We start from the raw sequence: 19,259 nt of genomic DNA on the forward strand, positions 1-19,259 counted from the left end.
TTTTTTTTTTTTTGAGATGGAGTTTCAATCTTTCGCCCAGGCTGAAGTGAAGTGGTACAATCTCCGCTCACTGCAACCTCCAATCCCCAGGTTCAAATGATTCTCCTGCCTCAGCCTCCTGAGTAGCTGGGATTACAGGCACCCACCACCACATCTGGCTAATTTTTGTATTTTTAGTAGAGACAGGGTTTCACCACGTTGGCCAGGCTGGTCTCGAACTCCTGATCTCAGGTGATCCACCCGCCTCGGCCTCCCAAAGTGCTGGAATTACAGGTGTGAGCCACCATGCCCGGCCTGAACCCATGTAAGCCTTGCAAGCACTTTCATGGACTGCATTAAGATAAAAATGGGTGTCTCCCTCCTTCCCAGTGAAGTAAAAAAGTTAAAAATGGGTGTCCCATCAAATGTAAGAATCTTAACCTCATTCTCATGAGTAGCAACATTTGAGGTTTTCTCCTGTTCATCAAAAGCTCAAATGACACGCTCTGCTACCTGTGGCCTTTTCATAAAGAGCTGGCAAGAGGCTGCCTAACTCACCTGAAGTACAATCAGATGTACTGTCTTTGAGACATCAGTTTACCCCTTACCAGCCATGCAATCCTGTCTATTTATTTATTCTATCTAAGTGGCAGTTTCCTCATATAAAATAAGGATAATTAGTTCCTCCATTGTTGAGTTAGCCCAAAGAATAACTCACTTGGAGCCTATAACCTGCTGTTAGCACAGGGCTTGGCACAGTGTGCCTTGAGTAAACAGTGCATCTGTCTGCTGTATACTCCAGATACTCACGTGTGCCTCCCAAAGACGCACCTGGGCTGGGTCCTCATATAATTCCTGGATTATTGCGTCCCAGGCTACGAAACCACACCTACTGAGCTTTGTAGAGCGCCAATGAGAGGAGGAGGATGGAGCTGGGAGAGTGAAGTGCAATCCACGCTGGTTTTCTCTCTTCCCCACTGCCTGGTGACCCATACACTCCGCCTCTTCCCACCATCAGTCAAGGCAGCAGGACCTGGCTTGGTTTTGCCTGCTTTGCAAAGATGACCTAAGAATGAGATAAATACTACTGGGATTGTGCTTAGAATTCATTGAATATGTGCTTCTATAATACAAAAGCCTTCATTGTCACATAATGTTCATTAATACCCATACTTACAGAACTTTCATTGGTCATATGTCACCCAAACAAATTTTGGATTTACTATAGAAAGCCATGAAGCACCCTAAGCATTAGCTCAGTAAGCACAGACCATGGTGATTCACACCCGTCTGAGCCAGGGGCTGACATAAGATTGCACCATCCCCTGTGCAGGGATGTGGGGGCACAAGGGGCCAGAAGGGGCTGGGGTGGGGAGAGGGTTTCGGTGGTGGGATTTTTCTCTAAGGGTTGTGCTGCCTTCTCCCCTGTGGGCATCCCAGCTTTTGGAGAGCACCCAGGATCTGGAACTTACTCCTTCCTGCCTGTTTGTCACCACTCTAGACCCTACAGTCCTCTGCATTTCTACCTACCCTGCACCTAGAGCTCCCCGCACACCCCAGGGGACCACAAAGGATGGTTAACTGGGCACCTGTCTCCAAAGAATTACTCTCCTCTCTCAAATACCCGTTCATACTTGGCTTAATCTTTCAAGATACATTTTATGACCTATAGCAGCAGTATATTCACTTTATTGTAAGTAGGAATTAGGAATATAAATGCAAAAAAAATAAAAAATGTCACATTTTCTCTTCCCATTCTACAGAATGTAATTTTTTTGCTCCATTACATACAAGCTCGCACTTCCCTGCCTCCCTGTGAGATGCCATGCACCTGTTGCAGCTGCCAGCAGTTGTTGCCCCATGACCATTCCCCTGCTCTACCCCTTACCCCAACACACTCCCTCTTCCCTTCCCAAAGGAACCTAGTCTTGTGCAGGGGGTTGCCTTCCTCCACACAGCCACAGGCTCGGACACTTCCCTGTCCCTGCTGGTCTTGGGACAAGCAAGGCGCTTCTAGCGGATGGGACAGGAGGGGAGGCTGCTGAGAGGCTTCTGGGAAGCATTTCCCGTTGAAGGGGATTATGGCACACCCTTCGTGGGAGGAGAGGGGATGCCTGGTGTCCAGCACCTGGGCCAGCGGCAGCTGCCTCCACTAGCTGACAGCAAGCTCGGGCTGGGTCTTGCCTGCTGCGGGACTTAGAGAAGCTCCCCTGTAGCCCAGCTGACTCCAGAGTTCCTTCCTTACAGCTCAAGACACCCAAGTTGATGTAACCCACAGTTTGAGAAACACTTCTAGAAAACTCATCTGGAGAGGCCCAGCTCAGCTTTCCCTGCTGAACTTTGGGATGACACAGCTCGGACCATCCACAGTGACTCACTGCAAGAAAAGGGTGGCAGGAGGAGGAATGACAACTGTCCCCACACAGCCCCATGAACATTTCATGGGCACCCCGGACACATGCTCATCTTACCAGCACTTAAATATTTATTTTAAAAATCCACATCACTTTGCTTTAAAAATGTTTATTTAGCGCCTGCAATGTACAAGGCACTGTGTTTGGCACCATGAGGAATACAGAAACCAACAAGGCATGATTCTTGCCTTAGGAAGCTCACAGTCTAGCATGGGAAATTAGAAACTGCACATGCACACAGGTAACTGTCACACTAGGCAGGAAGCACTAAATGCTGAAATTGATACCAACATTACAAGAACCCAGAGGAAGAAAACACTATTTGGGGATGAGGATGAGATTAGAGAAGGTCCTTTAGAAGTAGGGGGTTTAAACATGACAGATCAAATGTAGATAGGAAAAAATTCAGAGGAAAATGTAATCGGGGAAGGCTCTAATTGAAACCAGAAGCAGGAGGTACTTCTGTGATGTGATGGAGGCAGAAGAAGCCCGCTGCGTTGGATTCAGAGGGGAGGGGCAGGAGGGAGTAGAGTGGAAGGGGAGGCTGGAAAGATGCATGGGGATCAAGACGGGAAGCTGAGTATGTGAGTATGTGTGCCAGGCAATGGTGTTTCCGTTTCAATGGAGGTTTCTCAAAGAGAGGTGATCTGGCTAGAGAAAGCTTAATCTGGTGGCAGTGGACAGGTGGCTTTAAGAATGGGGGAACAAGGGAAGGAGTCCAGTTTGAAAATGATAACAAGGGTCTGGACTCGAGTGATGTGGCAGTGACCATGAGAACAGAGCAGCTACAGGTGGAAGATGGAGACAGAACTGGGGAGATCCGGTGGAGGTGAGGCAGGCAGAAAGATGATGGCAGGTTTGTACCTAGAGACGCATGATCCATTCACAAAGCCAGGGAAACCTAAACAGGAAACACTCTGAATTTGAGGAGAGGAGGGTAGGGCTGAGCCTGAGACATGGGCTGGCCTCCAGGTGGAGGGGTCAAGCAGGCAAGTACAAGCCGGATGAGAATTCAGGGCAGAGGGCAGAGCTGGAAACAGACCAAAAGTTGTCATGCAGTGGTGAGGCTGGAAGCAGTGGCACAGGCCGAGGGCTGTCTCGCCGGAGAAGGGTGGGTACAGCACAACCCTGTGGCCACGTTTTCCTCACATAAGAAATTCCCACAGAACACTGAGAAGGGTGACGATGCCTCCCATGAACAGTGCCCTGTGTCTCTGCGTCCCCGATTTCACACCTAAGAAACAATGTCTTCAGCTGTGTGATGACAAGTAGGAATACTGCCTCCATTGTGGAGGGTCATCTTGAAAAGACTTACTCCAATGAGAGTTTTTAAAATTTTCATTATTATTTATTTTGAAGAGTTTTCTGTAATGAAACTGTTTCTTCTGAAGATTTCAGAAAAGCTTTCGATGTCTGTCACCTCACCATGTCTAAGAGGTGGAAGGGAACTGAAAGTCATCTTCCCGCTCATTTCACAAGTGAGGAAGCCAAGGCCCAGGCGGGCCAAGGGTCTTGCCCAGCATCTCACCCAGCAGGGATGGCTCAGCTGGACCCATGGGCAAGGACAGTGCCTGCCCTCCCCAAGTCACTCCCCTGGGCAGTGGCTGCCATCCAGATGCACAGAGAGAGGGAGGAAGGAAGATGATGGACAGACAGACAGATACATAGGCAAGAGGGGATAGGAATAACACATAGATATCTTAACTTTTTGAGAGAGGAAAAGGAAAAAATGGCTTGTGATAGACATTTTTTGGACCCACCAAAGCCTTGCATATCTGAAGAGAAAATTACTTTGGCTTTCTGGAAACATTAAACTGCATTTAATCAAAAAAATAGACTAAATTGTGACACATCACATCCAGTAAGCTTCATAGCAGCCGCAGTAGGAATGACAGCATTTCACGTTGGTGTCCGCGTAAGCGTGGAAAGGAAGTTTGCAGGGAAATAAGGTCAGCAAGAACCAGACCTCAGATTGTTTCACCCACCACAGAATAAGAACACCCATGGCAATTCCCTTTTGGAAAGTTAAAGCTGATCTCCTCGGAATGAAGTTCCAAATACATCCATTTCCACAGAAGATGGAGGAAAAAAGACAATTACATTTCAAATCTGTAAGTCACAAATAGGCAGAATTCTGGCGAGCCGTGTCACAGTTAACCAGTTTGAGGACACCAGCATCTTCCCCCAGAGTCTGTAAACACACAGCTAGTCAATTTCCTAATGAATGCTTCCCTTTAAGGAAGGCTGCTTCAGTCCACCCTGCAGGCCTACTAGAGTCTTCCAGCAGCACATCTCAGTGGCAACCATCAGATTTTCCAAAAAATCTTCTTTCTGTAGAGGATATAGGCAATGAGCACCCAGAGGGCAGTGGCAACGAGGTTCTGAGTCAGGTGCTCCTTGTGGGACTGGTTGTCCTTCAGCTTCCACTGAAAGGGGAAGTAGTTCTCAAACACCTCATGGCCGACATACACCAGAATAGAATTCATTCCTTAAGGAGAGAGACATACAGAAGATCATGTTTCTTACAGATGAGTCATATCTGACTGTCTATTTAATTCTTGAAACCAGTTCAATGAAAAAACAAAAAGTGTGCACTTCCATTGCTGGCTACTGCCAAAAATAAGTAATGCATATCTTAGGTATTTAAGTATAAACCATATAAAAAATTATTGAAAGGCCTGGTGCAGTGGCTCACGCCTATAATCCCAGCACTTTGGGAGGCCAAAGCGGGTGGATCGCTTAAGGCCAGGAGTTCAAAACCAGCCTGGCCAACATGGTGAAACCCTGTCTCTACTAAAAATACAAAATTAGCTGGGTGTGGTGGGGTGCGCCTATAATCCCAGCTTCTTGGGAGGCTGAGGCACAAGAATCACTTGAACCTGGGAGGTGGAGGTTGCAGTGAGCCTAAATCATACCACTGCACTCCAGCCTAGGCAACAGAGCAAGACTCTGTCTCAAAACAATAAAAAGGGTATTAGAAAATATTCATTTTCTAACAGCGTAATTCCTGAATACTAAATCTGAAAGGAAAGCTAAAATTGTTGTTATAACTTATATTTTCTAGGCAGAAAATCTGCGGTCCAAGGAATGTAACTATTCCTCAAATCAAAGAGCTGAAATGAGGCATCGAAATAATCTGGTGTGTTTCTAAGTCCTTGGGTGGAACTGTATCCAAATCATTCCATTTATCCCTTGATATCACCTCTTGGTATTTCTTCTAATGCACAATCTCTACGGTAGTGGATTTATATTAAGAAAGCAAGCATAGTCCCATTATTAAGAACCAGAAACTGGATAATGTGCCCCGAATCATTTCCGCTCCTCCACAATTTGGTATAGACTGAAGAAACAGGTGGTCACAAACTGTCATACAAGGACTCCACAACCTACATGGGTGAAAATGGGGTGGACTGCTTCGGAGCAGGCCAGTGACACCTGATGTGACCTTGGACAATGTGGCCCCTGCTGCTTCCTCCCTCAGCCTGGCTTTTGGACACCTGCCACTAGGGCAGTGGCTCAAGACCGAGGATGCTCCAGCGGTCCCTGGGCCCACCCCCCTGGTCACCATCCCAGCTGTGTTTGGGGTTGGAGGTGACTTACCTGGATAAAAGAATGGGGTTCCTGTCCACAGCCCCTTCACATCCACAACCGGGTACAGGACCAGCAGGATGAAGAAGGCAAAAGAACTGAGCGTGGTGACATACGAAAGGGACCTGGGAGGGGTGGAGGAGGTGTTTTCAGTGCTTGTGCAGAACGAATCCAATTTCAACATGAACAATCATCCATAAAATCATGCTTTTCCATACATACCAGAGGTTTTGTTTACTGGAATAAAGCCTTCATTTTCAGAAACTTTCGTCAGAACAACAGAAATGAGCCCCTATAACGGGGAAGAGAAGAATGTTAATATTTTATATTATTATCTCAGAAAACATTTGGTTTCAACATCAATATATATTAGTTATTTAATCACGTAGAGAAGGCTGAAATGTTTCTCTTTTAACTGGAAACATATTTTTTAAATGTATGAACTAAAAAATATTCTCCCAAAATCTGTTCACCATTCTGCTGAGTTGAAGAGGGTAAGCTTACTGATTAAATGACAGTGACTCCGGAGAAGAGGCATGACTGCGGTCAGGATGAAATACACAGTCAACCTTGCAACTCTCTTTCCCATGTAATCTGGAAGTTGATGTCTGCAACCTGGTCTGATTTGCCCAGTCTCTCTGATACACCACTCCACATAGAGCCCATACCTCACATTTCTTCAGGCATTCCTGGCTATCTGATGGCAAACACTGTCTTATTGATAAAGACATTTTCCTAAGAAAATAAATCTGTGCATTTAGGTGGAAAGATTTGTTCCTCTCTGTTATTCAAGTGAAGAAAATGGTACCTGCTGCCATGTGGTGACAATGGCTATCTCAGTGTTGCTAAACATTTTATTCCTTTTAAATACACGTGTGAAGGAAAGGAATTTCAGTGAGGAACGCTGCTTACTTACAAGAATACAACACCAAGCAATGAATCGAATCAGGATGTCTTTGGTCTGAGCCTTGTAATACAATAGTATTTTTCCTGCCTGGAGGAGATAACACAGTGTGACCAAAAGAATTGCCAAAGGAATATTTTCATTTCATATTCATCCACTGTCTTAACTACGCGACAAAGAGATTCACTTGCTGGGCACGCTACTAGGTGCTGGAATTACAGGGAGGAGGGAAACATCACCCCTGCCTTTGACTAGTAGAGGCTGAAGGAGGACCAGAGATGAACACCCTCTCTGGGAAGGAGGAAACATCAGAGAGGAGGAGGCATCAGAGAGGAGCCACAGAGGTGAGGCCAGAGCACCAGAGGGTCCCAGCAGGAAGAGGCTCCTGGGCAGAATGGGGCAGCAGGCACAGAGCTCGGGGGAAGCGTGAGAGCCACACCACATCTCCAGTGCTGCAGGGAATGCAGAAGCCCAGGGTGTGGGGAAAGGAGGAGAAGAGGCGCCTGGGCAGGCTCCGTGGCTCTCACTTCCAGGCAGGGCCCAAGGAGAATTCCCCACAAAGGTGACAAGGGTCCCCTTAGACAGGCCTGTTCGGTGACCCAGTCTGAGCAGCACTAGGAAGAGGGACCGGGACAGGGTAGAACCAGACGCAGGGTGGGGGAGGCAGGGAAACATCTAAAAACAGTGAAATATGGACTTTACATACAATCCCTCTGAAATTAGGAATTCATTTTTGAAAATATCAAAGGTTAAGAAGCTTTAAACATAATTTTATAGTAATAGCTAATATTAATCAATGTTTTTATGTGCCAGTTCTTGGAACTTTACATGAATTAACTTATTCAATCCTTGCAACACCTTTCTGAAGTAGGTGCTGTTGAAGCACAGAGTGGGTCAGCCACACGCCCAAGGTCACCCAGCTGGGAAGTGGCAGAGCTGGACACAAACCCAGGGAGTGTGGCTCCAGGTCTGCACTCCTAGCCTCCCCAGTCGACTGACCACTCCAGGGACACAGATCTACCTAGAAAGCATATGTAGGGATTACATGGATGTACGGAAAAGCACAATATCAACTAGAAAGTGCTACAGAGATAAAGGCAGTATTTCTAAATACAAAATTATTTCATCACCAAAATGTACAGCTGACCCTTAAACAACACAGGTTTGAACTGTGTAGGTCTGCTTATACGCGGATTCTCTTCCACCTCTGCTACCCCTGAGACAGCAAGACTGACCCCTCCTCCTCCACCCCTCCTCCTCTTCCTCCTCCTTGACCCCTCCTCTTCCTCCTCCTCCACCCCTCCTCTTCCTCTACCCCTCCTCCTCCTCTTCCTCCACTCCTTCCTCCTCCTCTTCCTACACCCCCTCATCCTCCTCCTTCCACACCTCCTCCTCCTTCCTCCTCCTCCACACCCTCCTCCTCCTTCCTCTTCATCACACCCTCATCTTCCCTCCCTCTTCCTACACCCCCTCATCCTCCTCCTCCACACCCTCCTCCTCTTCCTCCTCATCCACACCCTCATCCTCCTCCTCTTCCTCCTCCACTCCCTCCTCCTCCTTCTCCTCCTACTCAACATGATGATGAAGATGCAGACCTTCATGATGATCCACTCCCACTTAGTGAATAGGACATAGATTTTCTCTTCCTTATGGCTTTAATAACATTTTCTTTTCTTGAGCTTACTTTATTATAAAAATATAGTACATAATATTTTTATAAAATATGTGTGAATCGACAGTTGATGTAAGGCTTTGGGTCAATAGCAGGCTATTAGTGTTTAAGTTTTGGGGGAGTCAAAAGTCCTCTGTGGATTTTTCACTGCATGGGGGGACAGTGTCCCCATGCCCCGAGGTGTTCCAGGGTCACCTGTGTATGCTTCAGATCTGCACTACCCAACAGCCAAACCACTAGCCACAAGTGACCATCTAAATTTAAAATTACATCAAGTAAAATTTAAAATTCAGTTCTTCAGTCACACTCACCACATCTCAAATGCTCAACAGCAACCCTGGCTAGGGACTGCCCCACTAGATAGCACGGAGAAGAAATATTTTTATTCCCACAGAAAGTTCTGCTGGCAATGCTTTCCAAAAGTCTTTTCCCCTCCCAGTTAGCTCCCCTCAAACAGTAGTTTCAAACACCAACAAGGAGAACTTTGGGGACTTGAAATCTAGACTGCTCAGAACTTTAACAAAAGACAGGTGAGACAAACCAAGAATAACCTGTATTGACTTTGGTATAAATTCTCATGCTCTGAAGCCATGACAGTGTGCTGTGGTTTGAATGTCTGTCCCTCCAAATTTCCTATGTTGAAACCTAATCACCAAGGTGACGGTATGAGAAGGTGTGGCCTCGGGAGGTAACTGCACCGTGAGGGCTCCACCCTCATGAATGGCCTAGAAAAGGGCTTGAGGCAGTAAGTCCCGTCTCTGCCCTTTTACCAGCAGGTGGGGACACCCTGTGAGGACATGGTATTTGTCCCCTCTGAACGACATGCCCCAATCAAGTTGCCACCCTGGGAGGAGAGACCAGACCCTCACCAGACAAATGAACCTGCAGTGTTACTGTTCTTTATGAATTACTCAGTCTCGGGTATTTTGTTAGGTCAGGACACACAGACTAATACAAGGGTATATGAAAGAATTGTGACAAATGACACAGTGACTTCCCATTGTTACCAACACCCACATAGTCTGCATACTCCATCAGGAAAACCCTTTTTTCTTTTTTGAGACAGGGTCTCACTCTGTTGCCCTGGCAGGAGTACAGTGGTGCAATCAAGGCTCGCTGCAGTCTCAACTTCCTGGGCTCAAGCCATACTCCTACCTCAGCTCCCAAGTAGCTGGGACTACAGGCGTGTGCCGTCATGCCTGGCTAATATTTTTAATTTTTTGTAGAGACAGGGTCTCACTATGTTGCCCAGGCTGGTCTCAAACTCCTGGACTCAAGCGATCCTCCTGCCTTGGCTTCCCAAAGTGTTGGAGTTATAGGCATGAGCCACTGCAGTTTGGCAAGAGAAACATTTTATCCAGAAACTGCCAAGCTAAGATAAGTCATATAAATAAGATTTTTTGGGGGAATATAAGAATTATATCTAATTACTTGAATGTGCTGAATTTCAGTAACTTTTGTTTCTGCACAATCTGTCAAAGATAACAGAATATATTAGACCCATAGCACAGGACAGAATATGCTTCCAATTATTTTAATGAAATGGTTTTTAAATGAGTGAATAAAACATCATAAACTGTCAGAAAAAGTAACCTAATGAAATGAACAAATACCTGTACTCCTAAAAAGGCCATCACGATGGAGTTGATGGTGCCCAGGATGCCCTCAGGGTCATAGGCCACCTCGGTGTGGTAAAGCACCTTAACAAACAGAAGCAGAAGGCAGCACTCATTCACTGACCCGAAAACACACACAAACAGCTCCTAGACCAAATACAAACCTGAATACACTCCAGTACACCATGGTTTTCTGTTTTTACTGCAGAAATTCATTGCTAACTTAGAGGTATAACAGGCAGAATGCTTCTGGCTAAGAAAGTGTGCGGTGTGGACACTCAGCAGGGAACAGAGATGCCCAGGGACAAGCCACGGTCTAGCAGCCACCGTGATTGCAGCAAGAGCAGCAAACAGCACTGGCCCCAGGCCTTGTGACATGACGCCTCCCTGACCAGCTTCAAATGCAATGCACGTACCTTCCTAATTTCCAGATTTATTCTTTTTAGTCAACCCTACTGTAGCATCAACAGCTTCCTATCTTCTTTTAAGGCAAATAACATTTTAAAATATGTATCTTTCTTACTATAAAATAAACGTTACTGCAGAAATTGTAGAAATCTGGAAATGAACAGTGTAATAGGTGCTGTCATGCACCCCCAGAGCCCTCCAACCCTTTCAGCACGGAAGCCTTCATTCCTCCAGCTGCTGGAAGTATTCATGACCACAGCTCTCAGACAGGGGCCTCTTCTGGATCTGCCCTTGACTGAAGACAGCTGCCTCTCCAGGGATCAGCCTTTTGAAGGGTCCTTCCGCACCATCGGGGGGTAGGAAGGGCCCAATCCCTCGCCTCAATTCAGAACAACTCTGTAGCGCCTCCCTGGTGCCCCTGGGTCCTTTGTTGGGGCTGCAGTGCAAGTCAACTTCTCCCTCTGGGCAGTCCTGCCTCCTTCATTCCCCTGCAAGGACTGCCTGATCAACTTCCTGCATGTGACCCTCTGTCTCAAGGTCTGCTGCCAGGAAATCTGACATGAGACATACAGAAAAGCACTGTGCTATGATCATTTACACAATGCATTCTCACTTTTTTTTTTCCTTAGAGAGACGGGGTCTCACTATTGCACAGGCTGGTCTTGGACTCCTGGGCTCAAGCAATCCTCTCACCTCGGCCTCCCGAGTAGCTGGGAATGCAGGTGTGAGTCACTGTGCCCAGCTCCACATTCTCACTTTAAAATCCAAAATAATTAATCACACTGCCATACAGTGAACCCTAAAGTCATTAAGTTAGCAGACTTTTCAAATAAACATCAGTTCTCAGTGCATTTTCTTAAATGGGCATGGTTTAAAGTTGGCTGGCTTGTTCTTTCCTTCACTTTTGAAAGCCTGAGCTCCCAGTTCTAAGCGAACTCACAGTAGAAGATGGGTGCTGGTAAAGGTGATCGTCTCCCAGCAGCAGGCGGTCGATGTAGCCCGCAGCTCCTCCAGTGCAATTGGGATACTTGCCAAAATCTCCAATGCCCCCAGGACCAAGATAACCACTAGGAAGGCAAAAACCATGTAAATGACAAGACCTCAGAAGGGCAAACAGAGGGACGAGAATGAAAAAACCTCAGGCTGGGCACGGTGGCTCACGCCTGTAATCCCATCACTTTGGGAGGCCAAGGCGGGTGGATCACCTGAGGTTAGGAGTACAAGATCAGCCTGGCCAACATGGTGAAACCCTGTCTCTACTAAAATACAAAAATTAGCCGGGCATGGTGGTGTGCACCTGTAATCCCAGCTACTTGGGAGGCTAATGCAGGAGAATTGCTTGAACCTGGGAGGTGGAGGTTGCAGTGAGCCAAGTTCATGCCACTGCATTCCAGCCTGGGCAACAGAGCAAGACTCCATCTCCCAAAAAAAAAAAAAACAAAACCCGACCATGGTGTATATTGGCTATGTATGCAGCCCAGTTCAGAGAGTCCCAACATGGGCCAGCTAAAACGTCCCTCTGGCTCATGCACGCTCACCAATAAACTGCTCCCACACTGTGAAGGTGGGAGGCCCGATTTATATTCAAGCTGACCCTCACACCACCCACAGGGAAATCACTCCGGACACGTGCCAATCTCCTCTCCCCATGCAAAGCAGGCCTCAAAGGAGAAGGAAGAGGGAAAGAGAATTCCTCTGACTTCAGACTTGTGAAAGCCCAGAACCTCTGACTGGGCAGAACAGGACATGCACAAGGGATGACTCCCAGGGGTTCGCTTACGTAGGGCACCCAGGGACTGGCAGGAGGAATGTCAAGCCCAGCCACAGGCCTTCCAGTGCCAGGATGAGCAGCCACTGAGGCCAGCTGGATGTGATGTCTCGAAGAGAAAGGCAGCTCCTCTCCTGAGGGGGGGCAGAAAAATAAAACACGCATGAAGTAAATGCAAATAGAAGGGGACTAAGCACGTCTTTGGGAAATTCCCAGTGACTCTTTTCTTGGCCATTTTGGCAGTAATACAAAAACTTACTGACTATGCGTTACGTTCTCCAGATGTTCCCTCTCCATGAAATCTCACAGCAAAACACCCATTCAAAAGAAATCAGCAGGCAATTCTATTCCTACACCCAAGAGAACTGAAAACATATGTTCACACAAAAACTTGTACACATACACACAGGAACATTGTTCACAACAGCAAAAAAAGGGGAAACAAGTCAAACGTCCATCAACTGATAAATGGGTGAGCAAAATGTGGTGTATCCCTAAAGCGGAATCTAATTCAGCAATTTTGGAAAGAAGTGCTGACGCATGCAACATGGATGAACCTCAAAAAGCATGCTAAATGGAAGCAGTCAGACACAAAATGCCACATGTTATATGACTTCGTGTATAGGGACTGTCTTAGAGCAGGTACATGTGTAGAGACAGAAAGTAGGCTGGGGTTGCCTGGAGCTGGGTGAGTTGTGACGTGGGGAGTGACTGGCGGTGAGTGCAGGGTTCTTCATGGGGTAAGGACAACCTTCCAGAATTATAGACTGGTGACAGCTGCACAACTCTGAATAGAGCAAATATCATCATATTGTACACTTTCAACATGGGATTTTTATGGTACACGAATTATACATCAATATACCTGTGATTTAAAATTAAAATAAAATTTTAAGTAAGAAAATGAAATTCAAACTTTTGGATCTGTGTGGTTGAAAGAAGAAAGGGTGCAGCCCACCTGTTCTTAGCGTCCCACTGAACCCCTCACACTATGGTGATGTCCTGGGATGTGCCTCTGTGGACCCTCAGGTCCCACAGAAGGGCTGAAAATGGCAGCTTTGATATCCATGGCAGACCAAGCTCCGTGCCCACTCATGCATATCTCGCCTCTCCTTCACCTTAAGGACACAGCCAGGGGACACATTAATGACAAGGGCAGAGGGGGAAAGAGCAACAATGACTAAAACGCCCTGCAAAGTAGATAATGAACATTACAGGAAGCACCCAGAGAACACGGGATTCAGTGATGAACTTGCTAGTTACATATCTTGAAAGAAGCTAGAAGACAACACAGTTTTATTAACTGATTGTTGAATAGGACCCCAAATGGAAGATTTTAAACATTTCCATCAGAATTTTTGTCACTAATGGTGGGTGGGGGAAAGAAGTAACTGTCACCTGGGTAAACTCCACCTAGCAATTTATAGTAAGAGAGGAAGTAAGTACAAATGAGATGGGACTCTGACACACTTCTGATAAAGAAGCAATGCAAATAGCCAAGCACAATACCGTCACTCTCCCATGCCCTACCTGGGGATCATCCTCAAAATTGAATTTTACAGCATTTGAATAGATACCAAAATGTTACATGAATTTTACATATATATGTTATGCTACAATGAAATTGAAAAAAATCGCAATAATGTCCCATGAGACTGAACCAGCAAACTGGATGCTGGTGGTATTATTTAATACCATCAAGAATGGGGACAGGTGGCCAAGCACGGTGGCTCACGCCTGTAATCCCAGCACTTTGGGAGGCTGAGACGGGCGGATCACGAGGTCAGGAGATCGAGACCATCCTGGCTAACACGGTGAAATCCCATCTCTACTAAAAAATACAAAAAATTAGCCAGGCGTGGTGGCGGGCGCCTGTAGACCCAGCTACCCGGGAGGCTGAGGCAGAAGAATGGCGTGAATCTGGGAGGTGCTTGCAGTGAGCCAAGATTGTGCCACTGCTCTCCAGCCTAGGGGACAGAGTGAGATTCTGTCTCAAAAAAAAAAAAAAAAAGAATGGGGCCAGGCATGGTGACTCACACCTGTAGTCCCAGCATTTTGGGAGGCTGAAGCCGGTAAATCGCTTGAGCCCAGGAGTTCAAGACTAGCCTGGGCAACAAGGTGAAACGTCATTTCTACAATAAATACAATCATTAGCTGGGCATGGTAGTACATGCCTACAGTCCCAGCTACTCAGGAGGCTGAGGCAGGAGAATCGCTTGAGCCTGGGAGGTCGAGGCAACAGTGAGTTGAGATCATGCCCCTGCATTCCAGCCTGGGTGACAGAGTGAGACCCTGTTTCCAAGAAGTAAGTAAAAAAGAATGCATTTGAAACTAGCAGAAAGGACTGTGCATGTTCCTGACCCAAAGAAATGATAATAACTGAGGTGATGAATTTGATCATTATACACTGTATGATACACAGGTATCAAAATATTACTCTGAGCCTCATAAATCTGTACAATTATTACGTATCAACTAAAAATAGGAGGAAAAAAGAATGCATGTGATTACTGTCTGCTGACAAATTTGTTAAGAGGCTAGATCTCATTTCATGTGTATTTTACAATAAAAACATTGATATAAAGATTAAATAAAATAATGAAAGTGAAAATCAGAATGTATTTGATTAGCAGATGTACAGTATTGCACGCAGAAATTTTAGAAGTTCTAAAAACCATATCCCCCTTTGTTCTCTCTCTCTTTTTTTTTTTTTTTTTTTTGAGACGGAGTCTGGCTCTGTCGCCCAGGCTGGAGTGCAGTGGCCGGATCTCAGCTCACTGCAAGCTCCGCCTCCCAGGTTCACGCCATTCTCCTGCCTCAGCCTCCCAAGTAGCTGGGACTACAGGCGCCCGCCTCGTCGCCCGGCTAGTTTTTTGTATTCTTTAGTAGAGACGGGGTTTCACCGTATTAGCCAGGATGGTCTCGATCTCCTGACCTTGTGATCCGCCCGTCTCGGCCTCCCAAAGTGCTGGGATTACAGGCTTGAGCCACCGCGCCCGGCCTGTTCTCTCTTTTTTAAAAAAAACACTGTTTTAGCTGGGCATGGTGGCTCACACCTGTAATCCCAGCAATTTGGGAGGCCGAGGCAGGAAAATCACCTGAGTCCAGGAGTTTGAAGCCAGCCTGGGCAACATGGTGAGACCTTGTCTCTACAAAAAAAATAGACAAAATTAGCCAGGCATGGTGGTGCGCTCCTGTAGTCTCAGCTAATTAGGAGACTGAGGAGGGAGGATCACTTGAGCCTGGGATGTTGAGGCTTCAGTGAGCCAAGATCACACCACTGCACTCCAGCCTGGGCAACACAGCAAGACCCTGTATCAACAACAAGAACACAGCTTCTGGCCAGGCATGGTGGCTCACACCTGTAATCCTCGCGCTTTGGGTGGCCAAGGCAGGAGGATCACTTCAAGCCAGGAGTTAGAGACCAGTCTGGACAACATAGTGAGACCGTATCACTACACAATACATTTATTTAATTTTAAAAAAGTTTTTCTTAATTAAAACATGGTTTCTCACCAAGGCACAATGTTCAGGCACAGGTTTAGCAAAGAGGAGCTCCAACACAGCAACCACAAAGTATGTCACTCCCAAGCGCTGCAGCACACCAGGAATGCGCACCTTGTCCCAAGACACTGTGGAAGACACAAGTTAGGTCGAGTGTTAGCCAAGACTTCTTGTCTCATCCCAGGGCAACATTATTTGTTTCCTAAAAGGGAAGACATACATACCTATATTGCATCTAAGCAAGTCTTTTTTAAGCTCTTGGACGTGGAAATATATATGGTCAAGAGACATGGGCTCAGCCCAGCTTCCAAAAACAGGCCAATCCCTCTTAATATAGGGAGGGTCAGTCAGGGACATGGCTCAAACTCAAAACAGGAAGCTGCCCTGGTGGCAGACTAGGATAAGAACCAAAGCGTCTTACTCAGGTGTGGTGGTAAAGCCAGGCCTGCGCCTGACCCTGGCTCTTTCCTATTAGGAATTTGCAATCAACCTGCACGTCCGCCAGGACCTTGCAGGCCCAACACAAGCCACTCTCCTTGCCCTACCCACTACCCAGCTGTATCACCACAAGAATGCCACTGACTAACACTCCCTGCCCTACCTGCTACCCGACCATATGACCAGAAGAACAGACCTGATAACAAACCCTAAAATGAATCCTACTGGAAGCAGTGGTTCCCTTTTTGGAGTTCCACCAAGGCCACATTCATATGAAACACCATCTGGAAGTGACCTCCACTTCTTGCTAGTGCCTATAAAAGTATATATTGCCTGAGGGCTCCATTTGGCCATTGTCTAGACACTTGTGTCCTCTTCTGCTTGGCTCCATTTGGCCATTGTCTAGACACTTGTGTCCTCTTCTGCTAATGACAGTGCAAGGCCCTTGAGGACAGTGACTAGTGCCCTCCCGACTCTGATACTTGTTGAAAGCAGAGGGTTCACATGCCTTCCCTCAGCTCTGCTGTCCCTGCACACCACTAAACTAATGACAAAGATATCACTCCTTCCAGAAACCCAGCTGCCATACAAGTGCCAGTGAAGGCGGATTCGTGAACTACCGCACACTATTGAAAGCTGATGAAATCACATTAGCAGGGGGCAAAGTTGGAGACCAAGGCAGCCTGGTCTGGTCCCTGCTAGCCTCTCACTACACTCAGATGATCCAGAGAAAACCTTCAATCACTCTTGGCCTCAGACTTTTCCTTTGTACAAGAGAAGAGTGTGAGTAGTCTCAGAGGCTCCTCCCAAGTCTAAAATTCAAAAATAATAATAATAATGCTCACAGTTAGACAACCATTGTATATACTTTCCCAATAATTACCCTATTTGCAGGCACCTGAGATGGAGGAATTGCATTTCTCTCAAATTACAACATATAGTTTCCATATTTCAACCTGAATATATATAACAGAGGGAAAAAGTACTTACATGGACCAAGGCAATAATTGGGATTCACAATGATAATTCCTATGCAGATTAACAGGAAACTCCTCCATGCAATCTTCCCCAGCAATCTGAATTTTGAACATCCCTGTTGCAGTACAGAAGTCATTGATAGAAAAATGGAAGATCCCATAATAAATACAAACCTAAAAAGAATCCAGTTATTAATAGGTGGCCATTTCCAATTTTTTTGTCTATATATCAGTAACATTTTATAATATGCTATAAAAGAGAAGCAACCATAATTTGTTTAAAGTAGCCAATTACTGAAATACTACTGAGCTAACAGTAGAGGAAGAGCTCAGAATATAGCCCCATGGGGCTGGAAGGTGCACCTTCAAGTCCTGTCTTAGGAGAACATTTCTTTAATATTAAATGGAATTTCCAAGGACAACCCTCCCATTTCGTTATCAAAAAGAAATGATGATTCGATGCCACAATAATGTCTCCAAGTAACTAGACATTCACTAGCACACCCTCAAAGCCCTTGAAAAACAAACAGACATTTCAATCATTTCTATACACACTTCTGCACCTGAAAGAAAAATGAAAGCTTACTTTTATTCTCTCCATTTAGTCTGAGTCATACACATTTTCCTTTCTTTTCTTTGACCAAACTAAATTATATTTAAAAAAAAAAAAAGTTAGAATACTGATTTTTCTAATTGCTTGGCAACAGATCACAGAGATGAAAATTTGCTTTTGCTGCATTCCTTGGTGTGTCTGGGAAAAACTGAAAGCCTTTCCTCCAAGATCTGGAATATGACAAAGATGCCTGCTTTTCACCACTGTTATTCAACATGGCACTGGAAATCCTAGCTAGAACAATCAGACAAAAGAAACAAAGGGCATCCAAGTCGGAAAGGAGGAAGTCAAAGTATCCTTGTTTGCAGATAACATGATCTTATATTTGGAAAAACCTAGACTCCACCAGAAAACTATTAGAACTGATCAATAAATTCAGTAAAGTTGCAGGATACAAAATCAACATACAAAACTAAGTAGTATTTCTATATGCCAACAGAAAACAACCTGAAAAAGAAATCAAGAAATTCCATTTCCAATAGCCACAAATAAAATAAAGTGCCTCAAAATTAACTTAACCAAAGAAGAGAAGGATTTCTACAATGAAAACTATAAACCATTGATGAAAGAAATTGAAGAGGGCACCAAAAAATGGAAAGAAATTCCATGTTCATAAATTAGAAAAATTAATATTGTTAAAATGTTCATACTACCTAAAGCAATCTACAGATTCAATGCGATCCCTATCAAAATACCAATAACATTCTTCACTGAAATAGAAAAAATAATGCTGAAATTCATATGGAACCACAAAAGACCCAGTGTAGTCAAAGTTATCCTGAGCAAGAAGAACAAAACTGGAGGAATCACATTACCTGACTTTAAATTATACCACAGAGCTATAGAAACAGAAACAGCATGGTAGTGGCATAAAATTAGACACATAGATAGTGGGACAGAACAGATAACTCAGAGCTAAATCCATATATCTATAGTGAACTCATTTTCGACAAAAGTGCCAAGAATACACATTGGAGAAAGCACAGTCTCTTCAAAAAAATTATGCTGGAAAACTGGATATTCATATGCAGAAGAATGAACCTAGACCCCTATTGCTCAGCATATTAAAAAAAATCAAATCAAAATGGATTAAAGACTTAAACTTGAGACCTCAAACTATGAAACTAAGAGAAAACATTTGGGAAACACTCTAGGACACTGGACTAGGCAAAGATTTCTTGATTAACACTCCACACAAGCACAAGTAACCAAAGCAAAAATGGACAAATGGGATCGTATCAAGTAAAAAGCTTCCGCACACAAAAGAAGACAATCAACAAAGTGAAGAGACAACCCATGGAATGGGAGAAAATATTTGCAAACAATCGATTAACAGCCAGAACATATACGGAGCTCAAACACCTCTACAGGAAAAAAA

At 45.2% G+C, this 19,259-nt stretch overlaps 1 protein-coding gene and 1 pseudogene across 2 annotated transcripts in view; both read right to left on the minus strand.

Annotated features, from left to right (window-relative positions):
* Positions 1-2,466: 2,466 nt before the first annotated feature.
* On the minus strand, positions 2,467-3,949 carry LOC108534359 (uncharacterized; annotated as a pseudogene). The gene is made up of 2 exons (XR_001886953.1): positions 3,922-3,949; positions 2,467-3,537 (listed from the first exon to the last, which is right to left on the minus strand). The product of XR_001886953.1 is annotated as an uncharacterized LOC108534359 (transcript).
* The window catches only part of HGSNAT (heparan-alpha-glucosaminide N-acetyltransferase), a 52,372-nt gene continuing 36,837 nt past the window's right edge, over positions 3,725-19,259 (minus strand). The window contains 9 exon segments of the mRNA XM_017879654.1: positions 3,725-4,881; positions 5,994-6,106; positions 6,200-6,273; positions 6,898-6,975; positions 10,171-10,257; positions 11,522-11,648; positions 12,362-12,483; positions 15,866-15,981; positions 17,282-17,442. Coding sequence (XP_017735143.1) covers positions 4,700-4,881; positions 5,994-6,106; positions 6,200-6,273; positions 6,898-6,975; positions 10,171-10,257; positions 11,522-11,648; positions 12,362-12,483; positions 15,866-15,981; positions 17,282-17,442 — 1,060 coding nt within the window. The 3' untranslated portion in view covers positions 3,725-4,699.

The sequence above is a fragment of the Rhinopithecus bieti genome, unplaced genomic scaffold (genome assembly GCF_001698545.2).
Source record: "Rhinopithecus bieti isolate Rb0 unplaced genomic scaffold, ASM169854v2 scaffold_12127, whole genome shotgun sequence".
Lineage (NCBI taxonomy): Eukaryota > Metazoa > Chordata > Mammalia > Primates > Cercopithecidae > Rhinopithecus > Rhinopithecus bieti.